Source organism: Rhinoderma darwinii, chromosome 9 (genome assembly GCF_050947455.1).
Source record: "Rhinoderma darwinii isolate aRhiDar2 chromosome 9, aRhiDar2.hap1, whole genome shotgun sequence".
Classification (NCBI taxonomy): domain Eukaryota; kingdom Metazoa; phylum Chordata; class Amphibia; order Anura; family Rhinodermatidae; genus Rhinoderma; species Rhinoderma darwinii.
The window spans coordinates 86,841,202-86,857,541 of NC_134695.1; the positions used below are offsets into that span (position 1 = coordinate 86,841,202).

General features: G+C 46.1%; 1 protein-coding gene across 1 annotated transcript in view; it reads right to left on the minus strand.

Annotated features, from left to right (window-relative positions):
* Window positions 1–996: 996 nt before the first annotated feature.
* URI1 (URI1 prefoldin like chaperone) overlaps window positions 997–16,340 on the minus strand; it is a 48,230-nt gene continuing 32,886 nt past the window's right edge. Inside the window, exons 5-11 of the mRNA XM_075838405.1 lie at window positions 12,793–12,884; window positions 12,638–12,698; window positions 9,197–9,365; window positions 7,364–7,601; window positions 6,833–6,975; window positions 4,257–4,488; window positions 997–1,339 (exon numbers count right to left, since the gene is read on the minus strand). Of these exons, the coding sequence (XP_075694520.1) occupies window positions 1,154–1,339; window positions 4,257–4,488; window positions 6,833–6,975; window positions 7,364–7,601; window positions 9,197–9,365; window positions 12,638–12,698; window positions 12,793–12,884 (1,121 nt within the window). The 3' untranslated portion in view covers window positions 997–1,153. The remainder of the gene's footprint in view (window positions 1,340–4,256; window positions 4,489–6,832; window positions 6,976–7,363; window positions 7,602–9,196; window positions 9,366–12,637; window positions 12,699–12,792; window positions 12,885–16,340) is intronic.

A 16,340-nucleotide genomic window follows, 5' to 3' on the forward strand; every position in this document is an offset into this window, starting at 1 on the left:
TTCACTGCCTGAAGTTGGAGGGAATAGACAGGTAAACAGCTGTAGAATTGTTCTTTAAATAAGGAAAGTAATAACTATAAGAAATCTAGAGTTGCTCAATAACCGGGGAGATCTAAAAAGACGCTCCGCCTAAAAACCCATGTGAAAACACCTCGGATTATCCCCTAGATGACAGGTCCTCTATTGAAGGCACGGCTGAGGGGTGACGGGCTACCTGACTGAGGGCAGAGCTTATTATACTCAGGCCACTAAGGTGGAAATACCAATTTAATAGAGGGATGGGGGTGGGGCTTATACTTATTAAAGGGGCATTCCCCCTAAACTTCAGAGTTTGGGATTAATGAGAGCTCAATTGCTCTCGAAGTATGGGAATAAAATAGTCGCTCAAGTATGGGGTGCTGATAAGCGTATTGCCCCCCCCCCTCTGACTGCAGGCAGCTGGGGTAACCCATTAAGACCCCCCCCCCCCATTGACTGCACCTATAGGAAGGCCTGATTTACACATAGTAAGGTCAGGGCATTAACAGTTAAATATTGCCTCAAATATTGTAGGGGCAAGTTTGGGAAATATTTGTAAACTTTTTATGGAAAAAAAATTTTTTTTAAAATCGGTTAAAAAATAAATACAAATGGTGTTTTTGGAAAGGCCTCCTCATCTTCAAGGTACAGTAGGGTCGGCATTGTGCGTGGGTGTTGGCACAATGTGTCGCTTCCTGCCACACGCTCAATTATGGAAATCCCTGTTTGAGCGCAGATGCGTCCCTTTAAATCAATGCACCCAAGAAGATTCTCCTGAGCTGAACCATCCAAAAAGGATTCCAGGTCCTGGCAGTACAAATAAAAAGGCAAAAACATCTCTACATCTATTGTCTTATGAAACCATAACCCCCATCAGTGTATGCAGCAGGGAATACAGGGGGAGGGGGGAGGGTCTCCTCGCACCGCGCCGTCACTTTAAGACGCAGATGTAGACGGTGCAGACTCTACCACTCAAACTAAAGTGTGAAAATTGCATATTTATTACAAAAAGAAAAACGATCAAAGTGATTGAATTCACCTGAACGATTACAAGGAACGGAGAGAAACGAAAACTCATCACCGGGCGCAGAGCGAACGAGTAAACGGACCGCTGTGTCGTCTCCGGCGCGGGGGGCTATTTGTTCTGCTGTATTCTGGCCGCTTTGAATTTCGAGACTCTTTTTGGTGCTTCCTCGGCGGCATCGGTCGCGACTTCTTCAGATTTTCTTTCCAGGATAGTGGGCAGACCTGGGTGGGCGATGCCAGTCACTGGCACAGACATAGAGAAAGGCTCTTTTTCGATTACCATTCCCGAAAATGGCTGAAAAGGTAACAACATGATAAAGTTAAAGGAACAGAGTTACAAAAGTATCACAACCCCCAACATAATATGCAGCAGCGCGGCGTTAAGTGTTGGGTCATTTATGCCTAAATAGCATTGCCCCATAGACACGAGTTATCCTTGACGGACGCCGTAACCCAGACAACATTGGTACAGTTCCTAGACCTACATCTATTCCATATTTATGGCATCTTCACTCCAGACGGGAATAAAGCATTGGGTTATATTCACACATGGCAGATTTGGTGACGGTTGGATTCTTTTGAATGGGGTTTGGAGAAATCCCTGCACCGGCTGCCGAAACAACCCCATTCGGATGTAAGGAACAGAGATTTTCAGTCGTAGACATTTTTGCAACAAAATCTGCCAAATCTGAATAAATCCTTTATGTGACTTCGCTACAAAGCTCTTTTGGGCCGGATTCACACTGCGGTTTTTTAGTTAAACCGATAGTCCGATATCAAATACACTACATACAACTGCGTTCTGGTTTGTGGCGTTTAAGGGAATTTTTTGGTCAGCGGCGGTTTTTTCTGGTGTTTTTCCCACAGGCTTCACTATAGGACATCAAAAACACCCCAAAAAAAAAAAAGCACGTAAAAATTGTCACGAAGTGAAAAACGACACCAAAAATGCCTTAAACAACGCATGTTACAGTTTAACAGCGCTGGCATTTTTAAGAAAGATTTTTTCATTCGGTTTAAATTGCCAGAAAAATTCTGTGTGTGAACGAGGCCTTAAAGTGCCCCCAACATTATACAAAGTCATTTGTGGTCCACTAGTTCATATACTAGTCACTCATTCTCAATGAATTCAATACATTTTTTGATGATCTTCTATTTCAGTAATTCAATTCAAAAAGTGAAACTCCTATATTCTATAGACTCATTACACACAGAGGGATCTATTTCCAGCATTTTTTTCTTTTAATGTTGATGATTATGGGAACAGTTACTGAAAACCCAAAATTTAGTCTCAGAAAATTAGAATATTATATAAGCCCAATTTCAATACGAAATGTTGTCCTACTGAAAAGTATGCCCAGTATCTGCCCTCAGTACTTGGTCGGGGCTCCGACTCCGCATGAATTACTGCATCAATGTGGCGTGGCATGGAGGTGGTCAGCCTGTGGCACTGCTGAGGTGTTATCAATGCGGCGTGGCATGGAGGCGATCAGCCTGTATCACTGCTGAGGTGTTATCAATGCGGTGTGGCATGGGGGCGATCAGCCTGTGGGACTGCTGAGGTGTTATCAATGCGGCGTGGCATGGGGGCGATCAGCCTGTGGCACTGCTGAGGTGTTATCAATGCGGCGTGGCATGGGGGCGATCAGCCTGTGGCACTGCTGAGGTGTTATGGAAGCCCAGGTTGCTTTGATATCGGCCTTCAGCTCGTCTGCGTTGTTGGGTCTGGGGTCTCATCTTCCTCTTGACAATACCCTGTAGATTCTCTATGGGGTTTAGGTCGGGTGAGTTTGCTGGCCAATCAGGCGCAGTGATACTGTGGTTATTAGGTATTAGTGCTTTTGGCAGTGTGGGCAGGTGCCAAGTCCTGCTGGAAAATGAAATCATCATCTCCATAAAGCTGTCAGCAGAGGGAAGCCTGAAGTGCTGGGAAATGACCTGCTAGACGCTGCGCTGACTCTGGACTTGATATAACACAGTGACCAACACCAGCAGATGACACGGCCCCCAAACCATCACTGACTGCGGACACTTCACACTGGACCGCAGGACACTTGGACTGACGCCTCTCCACTCTCCTCCAGACTCTGGGACCGAGATTTCCCAATGAAATGCAAAATTTACTTTCATCTGAAAACAGGACTGTGGACGCTGAGCAGGAGACCCGTCCTGGTAAAGACTTAGGAAACCTTTGCGGGTGTTTTGTGCTGATTCGCTGATTAGTGTCACACCACGAGTCTACAATCATCAAGTTTTACCCAATATTCACATTTTCTGAGATACTAAATTTGGGGCTTTCAGTTACTGTTCCCATAATCATCAACATTAAAAGAAAAAAATGCTGGAACTAGATCTCACTGTGTGTAATGAATCTATAGAATATACGAGTTTCACGTATTGAATGTAATTACTGAAATAAATGTAACTATTTGATGATATTCTAATTCATTGAGTAGGACCAGTGATCCTCCAGGGAGAGACACGTGCAGAGACTTCCCTTGTCCTGGGGCCGCGGGGTAAACCATCATATTGCAAGTAGTGTCTGTGCCGAGACCAACTAGAAGACCTGTAAAGTGGGTTTTCCAGTTTTTTTGCAAATAAATTGTGATTATTGCATTTCCCCATTTTCAAGATCTCTCATTGCTGCCAGTGAATAGGTGCATTATTATTTACATCCATATGCTGTGAACAAGTCATTACGACACAGGTGCGTGGCTTGTTACAGTGTATCAGAGCTTTCATGTAACAAGTCGTGCCGCTAAGGGAACAAGACTAGATCAGGATGAGTTTTCAGCCTCTGGATGGAAAATAGTAATGATTCTATTCACTGACAGCTAGCGGAGATCTTGAATATGGAGAGGAATAGAATTTTCATATTATACTTTATTCACAGACAGACCCTTTAAAGGGGACAACACAACATTGACTAACTCCCACCCCCCCAAAGGATGCTATACACAGCCAGGACCATCAGCCCCGTCCTCTGATCAGTGGGGAGGGGTTCCCAGCGCCAGGACCCCACTACTAGGTAGAATATAGACATCCCCTGTAATGACGAGATGGTGACGGGCTATAGCCTATAACTCATCCTTTACATGTGTAGATTCATATATAGCAGCTGTTGTAAAACTACAACTCCCAGCATGTGACGGTGTGTCAGAGCCCGCTGGGAGTGTTGGTTTTACAGCAGACTTTCCATTCGGACGTCTCACCTCTAGTTGTCCAGGCACGGGGTACGTCTTCCTGTGCCCCCGGTCGTCCTCCTCGCTGGGGTCACTGAAGGCGTTGTCCTCCAGGCTGATATTTCTCATGAAACATCTTCTGTCCTCGAAGTCGTTGGATCCGTGATCGCTGGTGTCGCTGCACACGCTGTTCTCGCGGCTTCGAGACTTCATGATGGATTTCCGGGGGACGTATTCTCCGTTCACCACATCCACAAACACCCTGTAATGTGAAGCACACGACTCAGGCAGAGCTCTAGTGTCAATGGATTTTATTTGTATCCTCTCGTGGAATTCAGAACTTGGTATTTAAAAAGGGAGGGGGAAGCAAGAACTACGAACCACAGACCTTAAAGGGGAGGGGGAAGCAAGAACTACGAACCACAGACCTTAAAGGGGAGGGGGAAGCAAGAACTACGAACCACAGACCTTAAAGGGGAGGGGGAAGCAAGAACTACGAACCACAGACCTTAAAGGGGAGGGGGAAGCAAGAACTACAAACCACAGACCTTAAAGGGGAGGGGGAAGCAAGAACTACGAACCACGGACCTTAATATTGAAAGTCTATCAGTGTTCAGAAGGGTCATGGATGTAGAAAATATTTATTCAGTCATATGCCATTTACTCCATCAGTTTTTATAAATCTAAATGGGTCATATACACAGTGGAGTCCCCTTATTATGAGCAGCAGCGAATATCCAGAGTAACCGCCGTGTGCAGCACGGACAGCAGTAGACGGGCGGGCAGTGACTCAATAAGGTGCTGGTCGGTCTCCGGTATCTGGCGCTGCGCTGACTGCCGAACATCCCACATTTACTGGAGGATCCAGAGAGTCAACAAGACGATCGAGGTCCCACAGATGCTCAATTGGGTTAGTCTGGAGAATTAGGGGGCGAGGGAAGTACTTGGAGGTCTCGGTCGGGCTCTTCCAATCACTGTCGGACGTTTCTAGCCGTGTGACATGTCGCATTGTCTTGCTGGAAGATTCCATCTGCCCCAGGGAAGGCAATCAGCATGTATGGGGGACCGTGATCTGTGACGATGGATTCACACCCAAATCGGTTGAGTGGGCCCAGAGAATGCCATGAAAAAGTTCCCCGGACCATAACGCTGCCGCCACCGGCTCGTGTTCTTCCAGCAATGGCTGCCGGGTGTTTGTTCTCGGATGTTTCTCGCCTGACACGCCAACATCTATCCGTTCCGTGAAGCAGAAAACGTGACTCATCGGAGAAGGCAACTCTTTACCAATCATCGGTGGTCGAATTCCGATACCGCCGTGCATTGAAGCCTTCTTTTCTGCTGCACCTTCGTTACATTGGAGCAGTGACCGTCCATCTTCTTCGGAGCCGCATACGCAGTCGTGTTCACTGAACTTGTTTTAGACCCACGTCTGGTGGCCCCTGGTTGGTTTTCACGATGAGCTGCTCCACTGTATGGCGTCGTTCGGAACCTCGCGCACCTCCGTAGCCGACGTTCAGCGCTCACATCAACGGCTCCACAGTTTCCATGTCGGTTATTCCCAATGGTGCCATTTGTCCACTCACAATACACGGTCACCGCAGCAGCACGCGAATGGTTAACAAACTGCGCTGTGTGAGAAATACAGACACCCTCCGCCCGAAAGCCAATAATCAGCCCTAATTGCAACTCTAAAGAAATCACCCCTTTTACCCATGACAACGAGTGATCGAGTGATGTGTGATCAGACAGCCGACCGCACACCTTATATACCCACCAAGCCCACCACACGTCACTTCCTGCATGGGCCACGCGCTGCCGACATCCAAAGTAGGGGCTGCTCATAATAACGGGACTCCACTGTGTATTTGTAGCAGATTAATTTCATTCTAGAACGTTATAGGGTCCAGAGTCCCTGATCTGCTTCTGTTCATAAAACCATTGAGTAATATAATAAAATGATGGCTGCCTGGCGCCGCCACTAGGGGGCATACAAGATTTATACAGTGCCCAAAGAACTTACACCTAAATCCGTAACATCCCGCTAATCGTGGCTGCCGGCAGTAAGAATTTTCTCTCTTAAAGAGAACCGGTCAGAAGTTTTACACCCTGCGCTTTCTACAGGGTGGTGAGCGCAGCGCAACGATGCCGGTGTTGTCCTTCATGCAAGTTGCACGACAGAGAGATCGAAGTTTTGATATCCCGGGTGCAGCGACTGCAAGTGCCACACGCCCCCCCCCCCCCCCCATCTGAGTGACGTCTCTGGCATCCAATCAGGAGAAAGTCCCTCAGAGCAGAGATTTGCACTTGCGATCGCAGCGCCAGGGAAGCAAAACGTAGATCCCTCTGTCATGCAACGCACACGACCGACACCACCAGCAGTTGTGAGCGCTCAGACCTGCTGACCGGTTCTTTACAGGTGTTTTCCCATTGGAGACATTTATGGCATTTCCAGAAGGTTCTGTGTAATATTAGGATCATGTGGGGGAGGGATAATCGTGGTAGAATTATGGGATGTCTGGAAATGTCTGCCGCTCCCTCGAGAAGATCAGAAGTGAACGGTGAAAATATCCGACTACTACGCGGGAGATGTCAGACAAGATCCGTACCTGTAAATATCGGCCGGGGTCTTGATCACGGGCAGTTCTGGCGCAGAATGACCGTTCCCGTTGCTGTTTTTCCTTTTCCGTTTTGCTTCTTCTTTCTTTTCACTATATTTTAAAGTTGTATTTTTTCCGGTGTTTATTCTCACCTGATAATAAAACATTTGTATTAATGATCGTAAAAAAAGTTCTGCAACTTTCTGATATAACCTACAAGAGGGCGCTCTGATACACTGTAACAAGCCCTGCACCTGTATCAAGACTCTTCCCATTCTCTGACAGGTTTATATCCAGAGGCTGAAAAGATGTGCAATCCTAGTCCAGCTCACATAGGTGCTCAGAGAGAAAGAGCTGTAAATCACTTGAGCACTGCAGCTGTGTGAGCAGGACAAGGTCAGGATAGGGTTTCATTCATTGACAGCAAGCAGACATCTTGAAAACATTGAGTAATTGAAACAATCTATCAGAAAGTTGCAGAACGGCTCATGGTACGAGCTTGGTTTCTAGATCAGAGTTGTTGGAGTCGTCAGTTCTCACCCTTTTTGGTTCAACCGTATGAGTAAAGTTGATGGTCGCCACCGAATTTTTCCCGCTTTCCAAATCTTCTTCCTCGTCGCTGTGATTGGATAATATTGAACCGTTGACTTGAGGCACGTTCTGCGTCGGCTCGGGCTTCGTGTGGTTGCCCTGAGCTCGGCGGTCGTGATCCACGTTCAGATCGGTCTTCAGATTCTCTTTGTCGTCTTCATAATTAAATGGAAGAGTTTCACTTATTCTACAAGAACACAAAACAAGGTCATTCACTGTTGCCGGCAGTTTTAGTTTCCGGTATTACAGTTCTATATTTAAACGTCAAATTTTCAGAAGACCCTCTTAAGTTCCCCCGAAACCCATAACCCTTTTGGTGGAGTTCTCCTTTGAACCTCAATCATTTTATAAATGAAAAGTTCTAGCACATTGTGCTGTTGTAATTCCTGACCACTATCAAGACCTCTGCTTGCTGTCAGTAAAGAAACATTCCCATTTACATAAAGCGGCTTAAAACCCATCCTAAACTAGTCCAGCTCTCACAGCAAGGTATCTGCTACAATTGTATCTAGCCTAGACAATCCTCTGTGAGGCGACCGCCTTAACTCTTGGCTGATATATGGCCCTGTATACATCACGCTATGTCCCGCCATTTTATGTATACACTCAAAAAATTCCCCATCGTAAACCTCCGACAGAAGGTTGCGACGTATCCCACTGTATAGGTGTACATCGGCCATAGCCTCCCATGGTGGAGGCCATAAGGACACTCTATAGGCCCCCGGTAATGGAGCCCTATGGGTAGGCTTAGCGTGTATGTCTGTTCTTCCTGCTCCAGAAATGACCTGTGACCTCTGGAGTTAATCCCTGGACCTCAGTGATCGTCACATCATGGCTGGAGCAGGAAGAACAGGGACCGGTGAAGAAGCAGCAGGGGATTGATAGACTTAAAGAGTGTTGTCCAACTCCATAAATGTGTTTTTAAAACGGTTTACCTAAGTCTGTTAACAATGTTCCCATTCACTGACAGCAAGAACAGATTGTTTCAATTCCTATCCTCTTTCCCAAGGTATATTAGACAGTTGCAATCTTTTCACAATACAATGACTAGCATTTACATAAAGTAGAACAGCCATTGTAGTAGCTCGCGCCTCATCCGGGCAGCCATTGTAGTAGCTCGCGCCTCGTCCGGGCAGCCATTGTAGTAGCTCGCGCCTCGTCCGGGCAGCCATTGAAGTAGCTCGCGCCTCGTCCGGGCAGCCATTGAAGTAGCTCGCGCCTCGTCCGGGCAGCCATTGAAGTAGCTCGCGCCTCGTCCGGGCAGCCATTGAAGTAGCTCGCGCCTCGTCCCGACAGCCATTGAAGTAGCTCGCGCCTCGTCCCGGCAGCCATTGAAGTAGCTCGCGCCTCGACCCGGCAGCCATTGAAGTAGCTCGCGCCTCGTCCCGGCAGCCATTGAAGTAGCTCGCGCCTCGTCCCGGCAGCCATTGAAGTAGCTCGCGCCTCGTCCCGGCAGCCATTGAAGTAGCTCGCGCCTCGTCCCGGCAGCCATTGAAGTAGCTCGCGCCTCGTCCGGGCAGCCATTGAAGTAGCTCGCGCCTCGTCCCGGCAGCCATTGAAGTAGCTCGCGCCTCGTCCCGGCAGCCATTGAAGTAGCTCGCGCCTCGTCCCGGCAGCCATTGAAGTAGCTCGCGCCTCGTCCGGGCAGCCATTGAAGTAGCTCGCGCCTCGTCCCGGCAGCCATTGAAGTAGCTCGCGCCTCGTCCGGGCAGCCATTGTGCGGTGACCACGGATTTACCCAGTTTCCACATACAAACATGAGGCCAGTCACAGGACACCTACCCTTCCAGCTCTCCCTGCATCGCCTCTTGCTTCTCCAGTTCTTCCAACCTCGCCCATAGCTCTGCATTGTCTATGAAGCCATCGTTACATTCTCCTTCCCGGAAATCCACCTTGGTGCCGTCTGTGGCCTTTGGTTTAGAGTGAGGTTTATGAGCTGTGCGGTGTTTGCCTGTGTGCAAATGAATAATGATCAGTGTGGAACCTACACATCTAAAAAGTATCCCCCCCCCCCCCCCCACACAGAGTCACTGCATACATATATTGTCCTAAATTACATCCTGTATTATATTCCAGAGCTGCACTCACTATTCTGCTGGTGGAGTCACTGTGTACATACATTACATTACTTATCCTGTACTGATCCTGAGTTACATCCTGTATTATACTCCAGAGCTGCACTCACTATTCTGCTGGTGGAGTGACTGTGTACATACATTACTTATCCTGTACTGATCCGGAGTTACATCCTGTATTATACTCCAGAGCTGCACTCACTATTCTGCTGGTGGAGTCACTGTGTACATACATTACATTACTTATCCTGTACTGATCCTGAGTTATATCCTGTATTATACTCCAGAGCTGCACTCACTATTCTGCTGGTGGAGTAGAATATAGGATATAACTCAGGATCAGTACAGGATAAGTAATGTAATGTATGTACACAGTGACTCCACCAGCAGAATAGTGAGTGCAGCTCTGGAGTATAATACAGGATGTAACTCAGGATCAGTACAGGATAAGTAATGTAATGTATGTACACAGTCACTCCACCAGCAGAATAGTGAGTGCAGCTCTGGAGTATAATACAGGATGTAACTCAGGATCAGTACAGGATAAGTAATGTAATGTATGTACACAGTGACACCACAAGCAGAATAGTGAGTGCAGCTCTGGAGTACAATACAGGATATAACTCAGGATCAGTACGTAATATAATCTTACGTTACACTGTAGATAACTTCTATATGGAGACTATACATCAGTGTAATGTAAGGCTGGTTTGTATGTGGCAGTAGAGGTGCGGCTCTTTTCAGTTTTTACATTACTTCAGGTTCTGTTCCCCTCTCCCCAATACAGAAAACTGCAGCAACCGGCACATGTGAACATCCCCCCCCCCCATATCAGACATTATTCCTGGTACATTATATGATGGCATTATATTCAATGTGCACACAATGTGGAGTACTTTTCCTTTACTATTGTACAGCTCCTAGGTAACATCACATTTGACACTCCAATCACATCCAAAGCTGCTCTGAGTTTTCGGATATACCCCTTGGAGATAAGCGGAGCCTCTAGATTGAACTGCACTTCCCAGAATGCACTGCAGCAGTGCATGATTTGTCCCGATACTGAACTAGCCAGCCACCTGTGAGATCCTGCAGCCTGAGTGTTAACAGGAAACCTGCAACATTTTAAATGCAGCTTTGGATGTGACTAGAATATAAGACATGATGTAACGATCACTACTATAAAGTTGCTCAAGCAAAAAGGTGTAGATTTAACCTCTAGAACTGTGGTCGCAAAACACTACAACTCCCACTATCCTGTAGAATGATTTTGAATAGTGGAACTTTTATTTGAATATGGCAAATGGGGTAAAAAAAAAATATATATCTAGTAACTGGAAGCCAGGAGAGATCTCACAACACAGAAGTCGACTTAAGATTCAGAGGTGGTAAAAACAGAACCCAGACCGGCTTCCCCTCCCCCTCCTCCATGATTATGCAACTCGCTTATTTCTATTGCCATCTGAAATCTTTACTCTCATTACAAGGATCCCGCTCTGGTGATAGAAGATGCAACGCAGAATCTTCTCTCCGCTCCGCTATGAATTTTAATCCCTCTTAAAACAATCGGCCTTGATGGCAGAGAGCAAAAGATCAATGCGGTAAACAGCGGCGGCTGACATCAGCGAGGCGGTGCGGAGAGGAATAACCGGTCTGATGATGTACATGTAGGACACGGGCACTCTGAGTATACAAAGCTGCACGGATCAAAGTGCCACGTAGAAGGGGAAACCGATGAGACCGCAGTTTTACTAAATGTATCTGTTGCTATGAGAGACGGCAGAATACAATTTAAAGGGTGTGTAGACTTTTGCAATTTTTTTTATTCCTCCATCGCATCCTTATTTTTATTTTTTTTTACTGTATACAGCTCCTATGCAGGCCTATGTGTCTCCATGGTGACAGACGACAAACATATCCTTGTGTAGTCAGATCCTCCAGTCATGTGTCACTTTTCCATCGGCCCCCAGCTATAGATTAGGTATGTAAACTGCAGGATCAGACTACACAGGGTTTGTTTGTAGTCTGTAACCATGGAAACCGTTCTGTATAGAGGCTGTATACACAAAACGGTTGGAGATTTTTAAACCAAGACTATTTGCAAAGTTGCTTTTTATTTTAGATACATTGGAGCAATAGAAAAAAAAAACGGTGGACATGACCTATAGTACACTTAAAGGGAAAGTCTGATTTGTAACGTGAAAAGTGACAACTTTTTAACATACTTTTGTGTTTTAGCTCTTCAAATTTTTAAAATCTCTGCTTGCTGTCAATTAAATTAAAACATTCTTGCTTTCATCCAGAGGCAATAAACTTGCCCTGATCATATAGACATGACAAGTGCACAGCTCTTTACACGACAGACTCGCATACACTGTAACGAACCCTACACGTCAGTTGTATAGGATCAGGACGGCGTTGCAGTCTCTGAATGTCAACAAAAATGTTTCCATTCCCTCACAGTAAGCGGAGATCTAAAAATCGTAAGTAGCTAACCTCTCCACTATACAATGACTAAACTTTATTCACATGAAATCGTCGGATGCAGATGATTGTACAGCACAAGATCACTAGATTGTCACACGACCTCACAAGCATGAGCGCTTTCCCTGCGGCTATATTGCTTACCTAAGGGTTATGTACAGCTATTAATATGAATGCCCGGCATGTAATACTATATTTCACCTGTAGCGGCCGCTGCAGGAGAAACACTTGGCTGCAACGATCAGCTGATTGCTGGGTCAGCTAAGATTTAGAAACTGGCTGTCTAGGATTTGAAAAAACATGGCGGCTTTCTTCCAAAAACAGCACCACACCTTATACGTGGCATTACAGCTCAGCCAGATTCACTTCAATGAAGCAGAGCTGCAATACCAGACACAACCCATGGACAGGTGTGGCGCTGTTTGGGAAGAAGGCAGCCATGTTTTTCTTATTCTGTGCACTTCCTTCCAGTTCTAGTTGCACAGTTGTGTGATGTAGGTTGTGACATTGTTTATAACACGATTTGTGTTGGTTACAGGTTTACATCTACGGAGAAGGAAATGTTGCAGGGTGGCGCAGCGGGTGACTAGAGGGGAAGACGCTGACCAATGTGTTACCCAACATGAGGCGGCAGTGATACACAGGGAGGAGATCTGGTGGATACCTTTGGTGCACACTGTGTCCGTGTTCACTTCTTCCTTGATATCAAAGAAGTCGCCGGATTCCTGCGGTGGAAACGAGAGATTGGAGATGAGTAATATCAGATCTGTACAAGGAGCGGCACCCCCCCCCCTCCCCCGCGTCTTGTGTGGCCCTTACATTGCTCATTCTCTGCAGGTCCTTCGTCAACTCCACCCTGGACTGGTAGTTTTTCACGACCTGTTGAAATTCTTCCAAGGCTTCCCTGACATCTGGAAGACAAGATTCCCTCCTGTGACACCCCGTCATTCATAGAGACCCCAGAAGACAAGATTCCCTCCTGTGACACCCCGTCATTCATAGAGACCCCAGAAGACAAGATTCCCTCTTGTGACACCCCATCATTCATCGAGACCCCGGAAGACAAGATTCCCTCCTGTGACACCCCGTCATTCATAGAGACCCCGGACCGTCCACCTGCTGCTCAGTCTGGACAATAAAAGGTCACGCCAACTACACGTCCAGTGCTTTTATTCAGAGTGATGAAGGATTTTCCTTTAGGTTCTCCAGCTTGCTGGAATACTACAACTCCCAACATGCCCTGAACAGCTGCCGGCTGGGAGTTGTAGTTTTGCACCAGCTGGAGAGCCGGTCGTCTAGAAAACATAGACCTTGCTGTATAAGTGAGACCCAGGTACCACAGGGAAGAGCAGCACTGGTTTTGTTTGCAAGTGTTATTCTTAAAGGGGTTTTCCAGTTTCATGTAAAGAAAGCTTAAAGGGACTCTCCACTTGACATTACCTTTTTGTTAGAAAGGTCCCGCGACAATAAGGCTATTACAGGGTGTCCTGCTGCTGGAACATTCAGCGATCAGCTGTAATGTGTGGGGAAACCTGGCAGCAAGTGCTCAGTTTCCCTACAGCACCCCCACTGGGGAAATTAAGAATTACACGGTTCTAATTGAAATCAATGGGCTGTGTGTAATGCACAGATGTGCCGAGCCCTTCCGAATAAAAGACACGGTTTGTAGCCCCTCTGGCTAATAGATGAGGGAGGCCCTATATGGGCAACACCCATTCCTCATCATTTAAGACATCTGCTTTCCATCAGTGAATGGAAACATTTTTTACTTTTTTTTTTTTTACATAGGCTTAAAAACAATTCCTGAACTAGTCAAGCTCACAACTGAGGGTTTGCTACAATTGTATCCAGTCTAAACAATCCTTGGTCAACTAAACAGATCAACAGAACGCTCAGGACAGGACCTTTACAGGCGGTTTATTAAAGGGATTGGTCTGTTTTTTTCCTATATACTTTTTCAGTTTTGCACCATCTCGGCTTGCGGACAGTGAATAGTAACATTCTTGATAACAGCACAAATGTCCTGATTGTTTGTTACAATGTATCAGTGCAGCAAAATTGGGAGTCCAGAATGTTAAGCCCCCGGGGGATTGTCCAGACTGGATGCCATTAGCTGCGATAAGTGTTAGGTCTATATGGGTTTACAGCCTCTGGATGTGAACAAGAATGTTACTATTCACTGACAGCAAGCAGAGATGGTGCCAAACAAAACAGTATAGGAGGGGGGACAAAAACAAAAGACAATACCTTTCATAAATAGCCTGTAAAGGTCCTGCCCTGAGTTGTATGGGATAGCTGGGTGATCACCAGCGCGGCTGCTATTATAACTCCCATAGGCTTGACACCCAGCTTTTCTAGACCCCTGAACAGCACATTTGTAGCCATACAGTGAACGGGGGAGGTGTAGCTTTATGAATAGATATATTACATATACATTTGGTTTTCATGGTTGCGGATCTCTACACAGCAGCTCAGGGAAAATAAAATGTACATGGAAACCAGATTAGCGGCGCGGTTATTGGATGAGTTGGGGGTTTTGCCTGTAACTTCCTGAACGCTGCTCCCCCGACAGACCACAATGTCTCACTTCAGAAATACATTTCATTTGAGTATTTGCAGATTTTGCGTAGACGCCACTTTCCTCACAATCACGCCGCGCTAATCTCTTTAGTCAGACGCACGCAGCATTTGTTCCTACAAAGTCATCAGCGGTGCGGGAGCGTTTACGGCCCTTCAATTTGATTTTAATGCTACACAATGGAACTTTATTCTGCTTGTTTTTTCCCCTGTGTCAGGTGGACTCGAAACGGAACTATTTTATAGTTTGCATTCGGATTATTAATGTTTGGGTGAAGTTTCCGAGATGGGGGGAGGGGTCATTACACAACCTGTTGATCCCCACACATTGTACGAGGTGAGAACGCTGATCTGAGATTAGTGCAGACAAAGATAAAGCAAAAAGTAACTTTCTACTCTATTCACATCCGAAGCATAGGCAAAAATGCTGATGTTGCACTTGGAAATGTACTACACTTCACATCTGCGTCAGAGCTTCGTTCCAGAAACCATAGGTTTCCGTTTCTATCACCACTGATTTAAATGGTGACTGATCCGGTGCCAATGGTTTGTTTGTCTCCGTTATGCAGGAGTTCCGTCGTTTTGACAATCAATACCGTAGTCGACTAAACCCTTGCACAACGGAGACAAACAAACCATTGGCACCGGATCAGTCACCATTTAAATCAGTGGTGATAGAAACGGAAACCTATGGTTTCCATTTGGGTCGGTCAGGGCTCCGTTCCGATGGAAAACTCAGTTCTGGAATACTACGGCCACTGGAACCTGCCAAAATGTTGGAGGTACGGTACAGCCCCTAGACTGATGGAGGAAGCACTGGGCCATAATACAGCCGTGTGCATGAGGTCTTATCTGTACTTAGACAAAAATAAATAAATCATAAGAACTCCCACAATGCATTGCATACTGCTAAAGAATTGTGGAAGCAGCTTTAGCTGGCACTAGAGGAGTAAAACATCAAAGTTAAAGAGAATCTGCCACCAGATTTCACAATACAAACTGCATACAGAATTAAAAAGATCTTAGACCTGATGAAGCTGGTGTACTTACTTTGAAAATCCTTGTAAGAATGGCTGTATGATCCTCTCTCAAAGTTTTTCTGACTGATAATAAAATCTGCATTTTTTAGTCCAAGTATATGCATGATGTTCTCTCAATAGCCTCCCACCTAGAGCGGACAAGTTATCAGTGTCCCTCCTCTGCTACGCAATGCTCAAGTCTCACACATGCTCAGTACAAGTTCCAGTCTCCCTGGTCCCGCTATAAAAGAAAGTGGCAGATTTAGTTAGAAGATGTAATCTACACTAAAATTACTGCTGGAAGAGACTCTCACTGCAGAGCAAGGAAGACTGCAGCTTGTACTGAGCATGTGCGAGATTTCAACATGCGGGGGAGGAGGAATACGGGAGGAGATTGAGATGACATCATGAATGCACTTGGTCTCAAAATGCAAATTTTAATGTCAGGCAAGAAAACGTTTGAGAAAGGATTATACAGCCATTCTGGCATAATTTTTCAAAGTAAGTACACCAGCCTCATCAGGTCTAACCCCAATGGGGGGGGAGCTCACTTACTAATACTGCTCTATAAACGCCAACAAGCGATGCGGCGTGGTCCTGAGAAAGTATTTATTTACCTAGATGACTATAAAACATGTCCTGGTCAGTGTGCGCTATGATCTCCCAACACTGGACTGTGGCATACGAGCCTGGGAGAAAAGCGGTCAATCGCACTGCCTACATTCAGCTGCTCACATTGTAAACATTGGAGACAGAGGTGCAGTCGTCCTG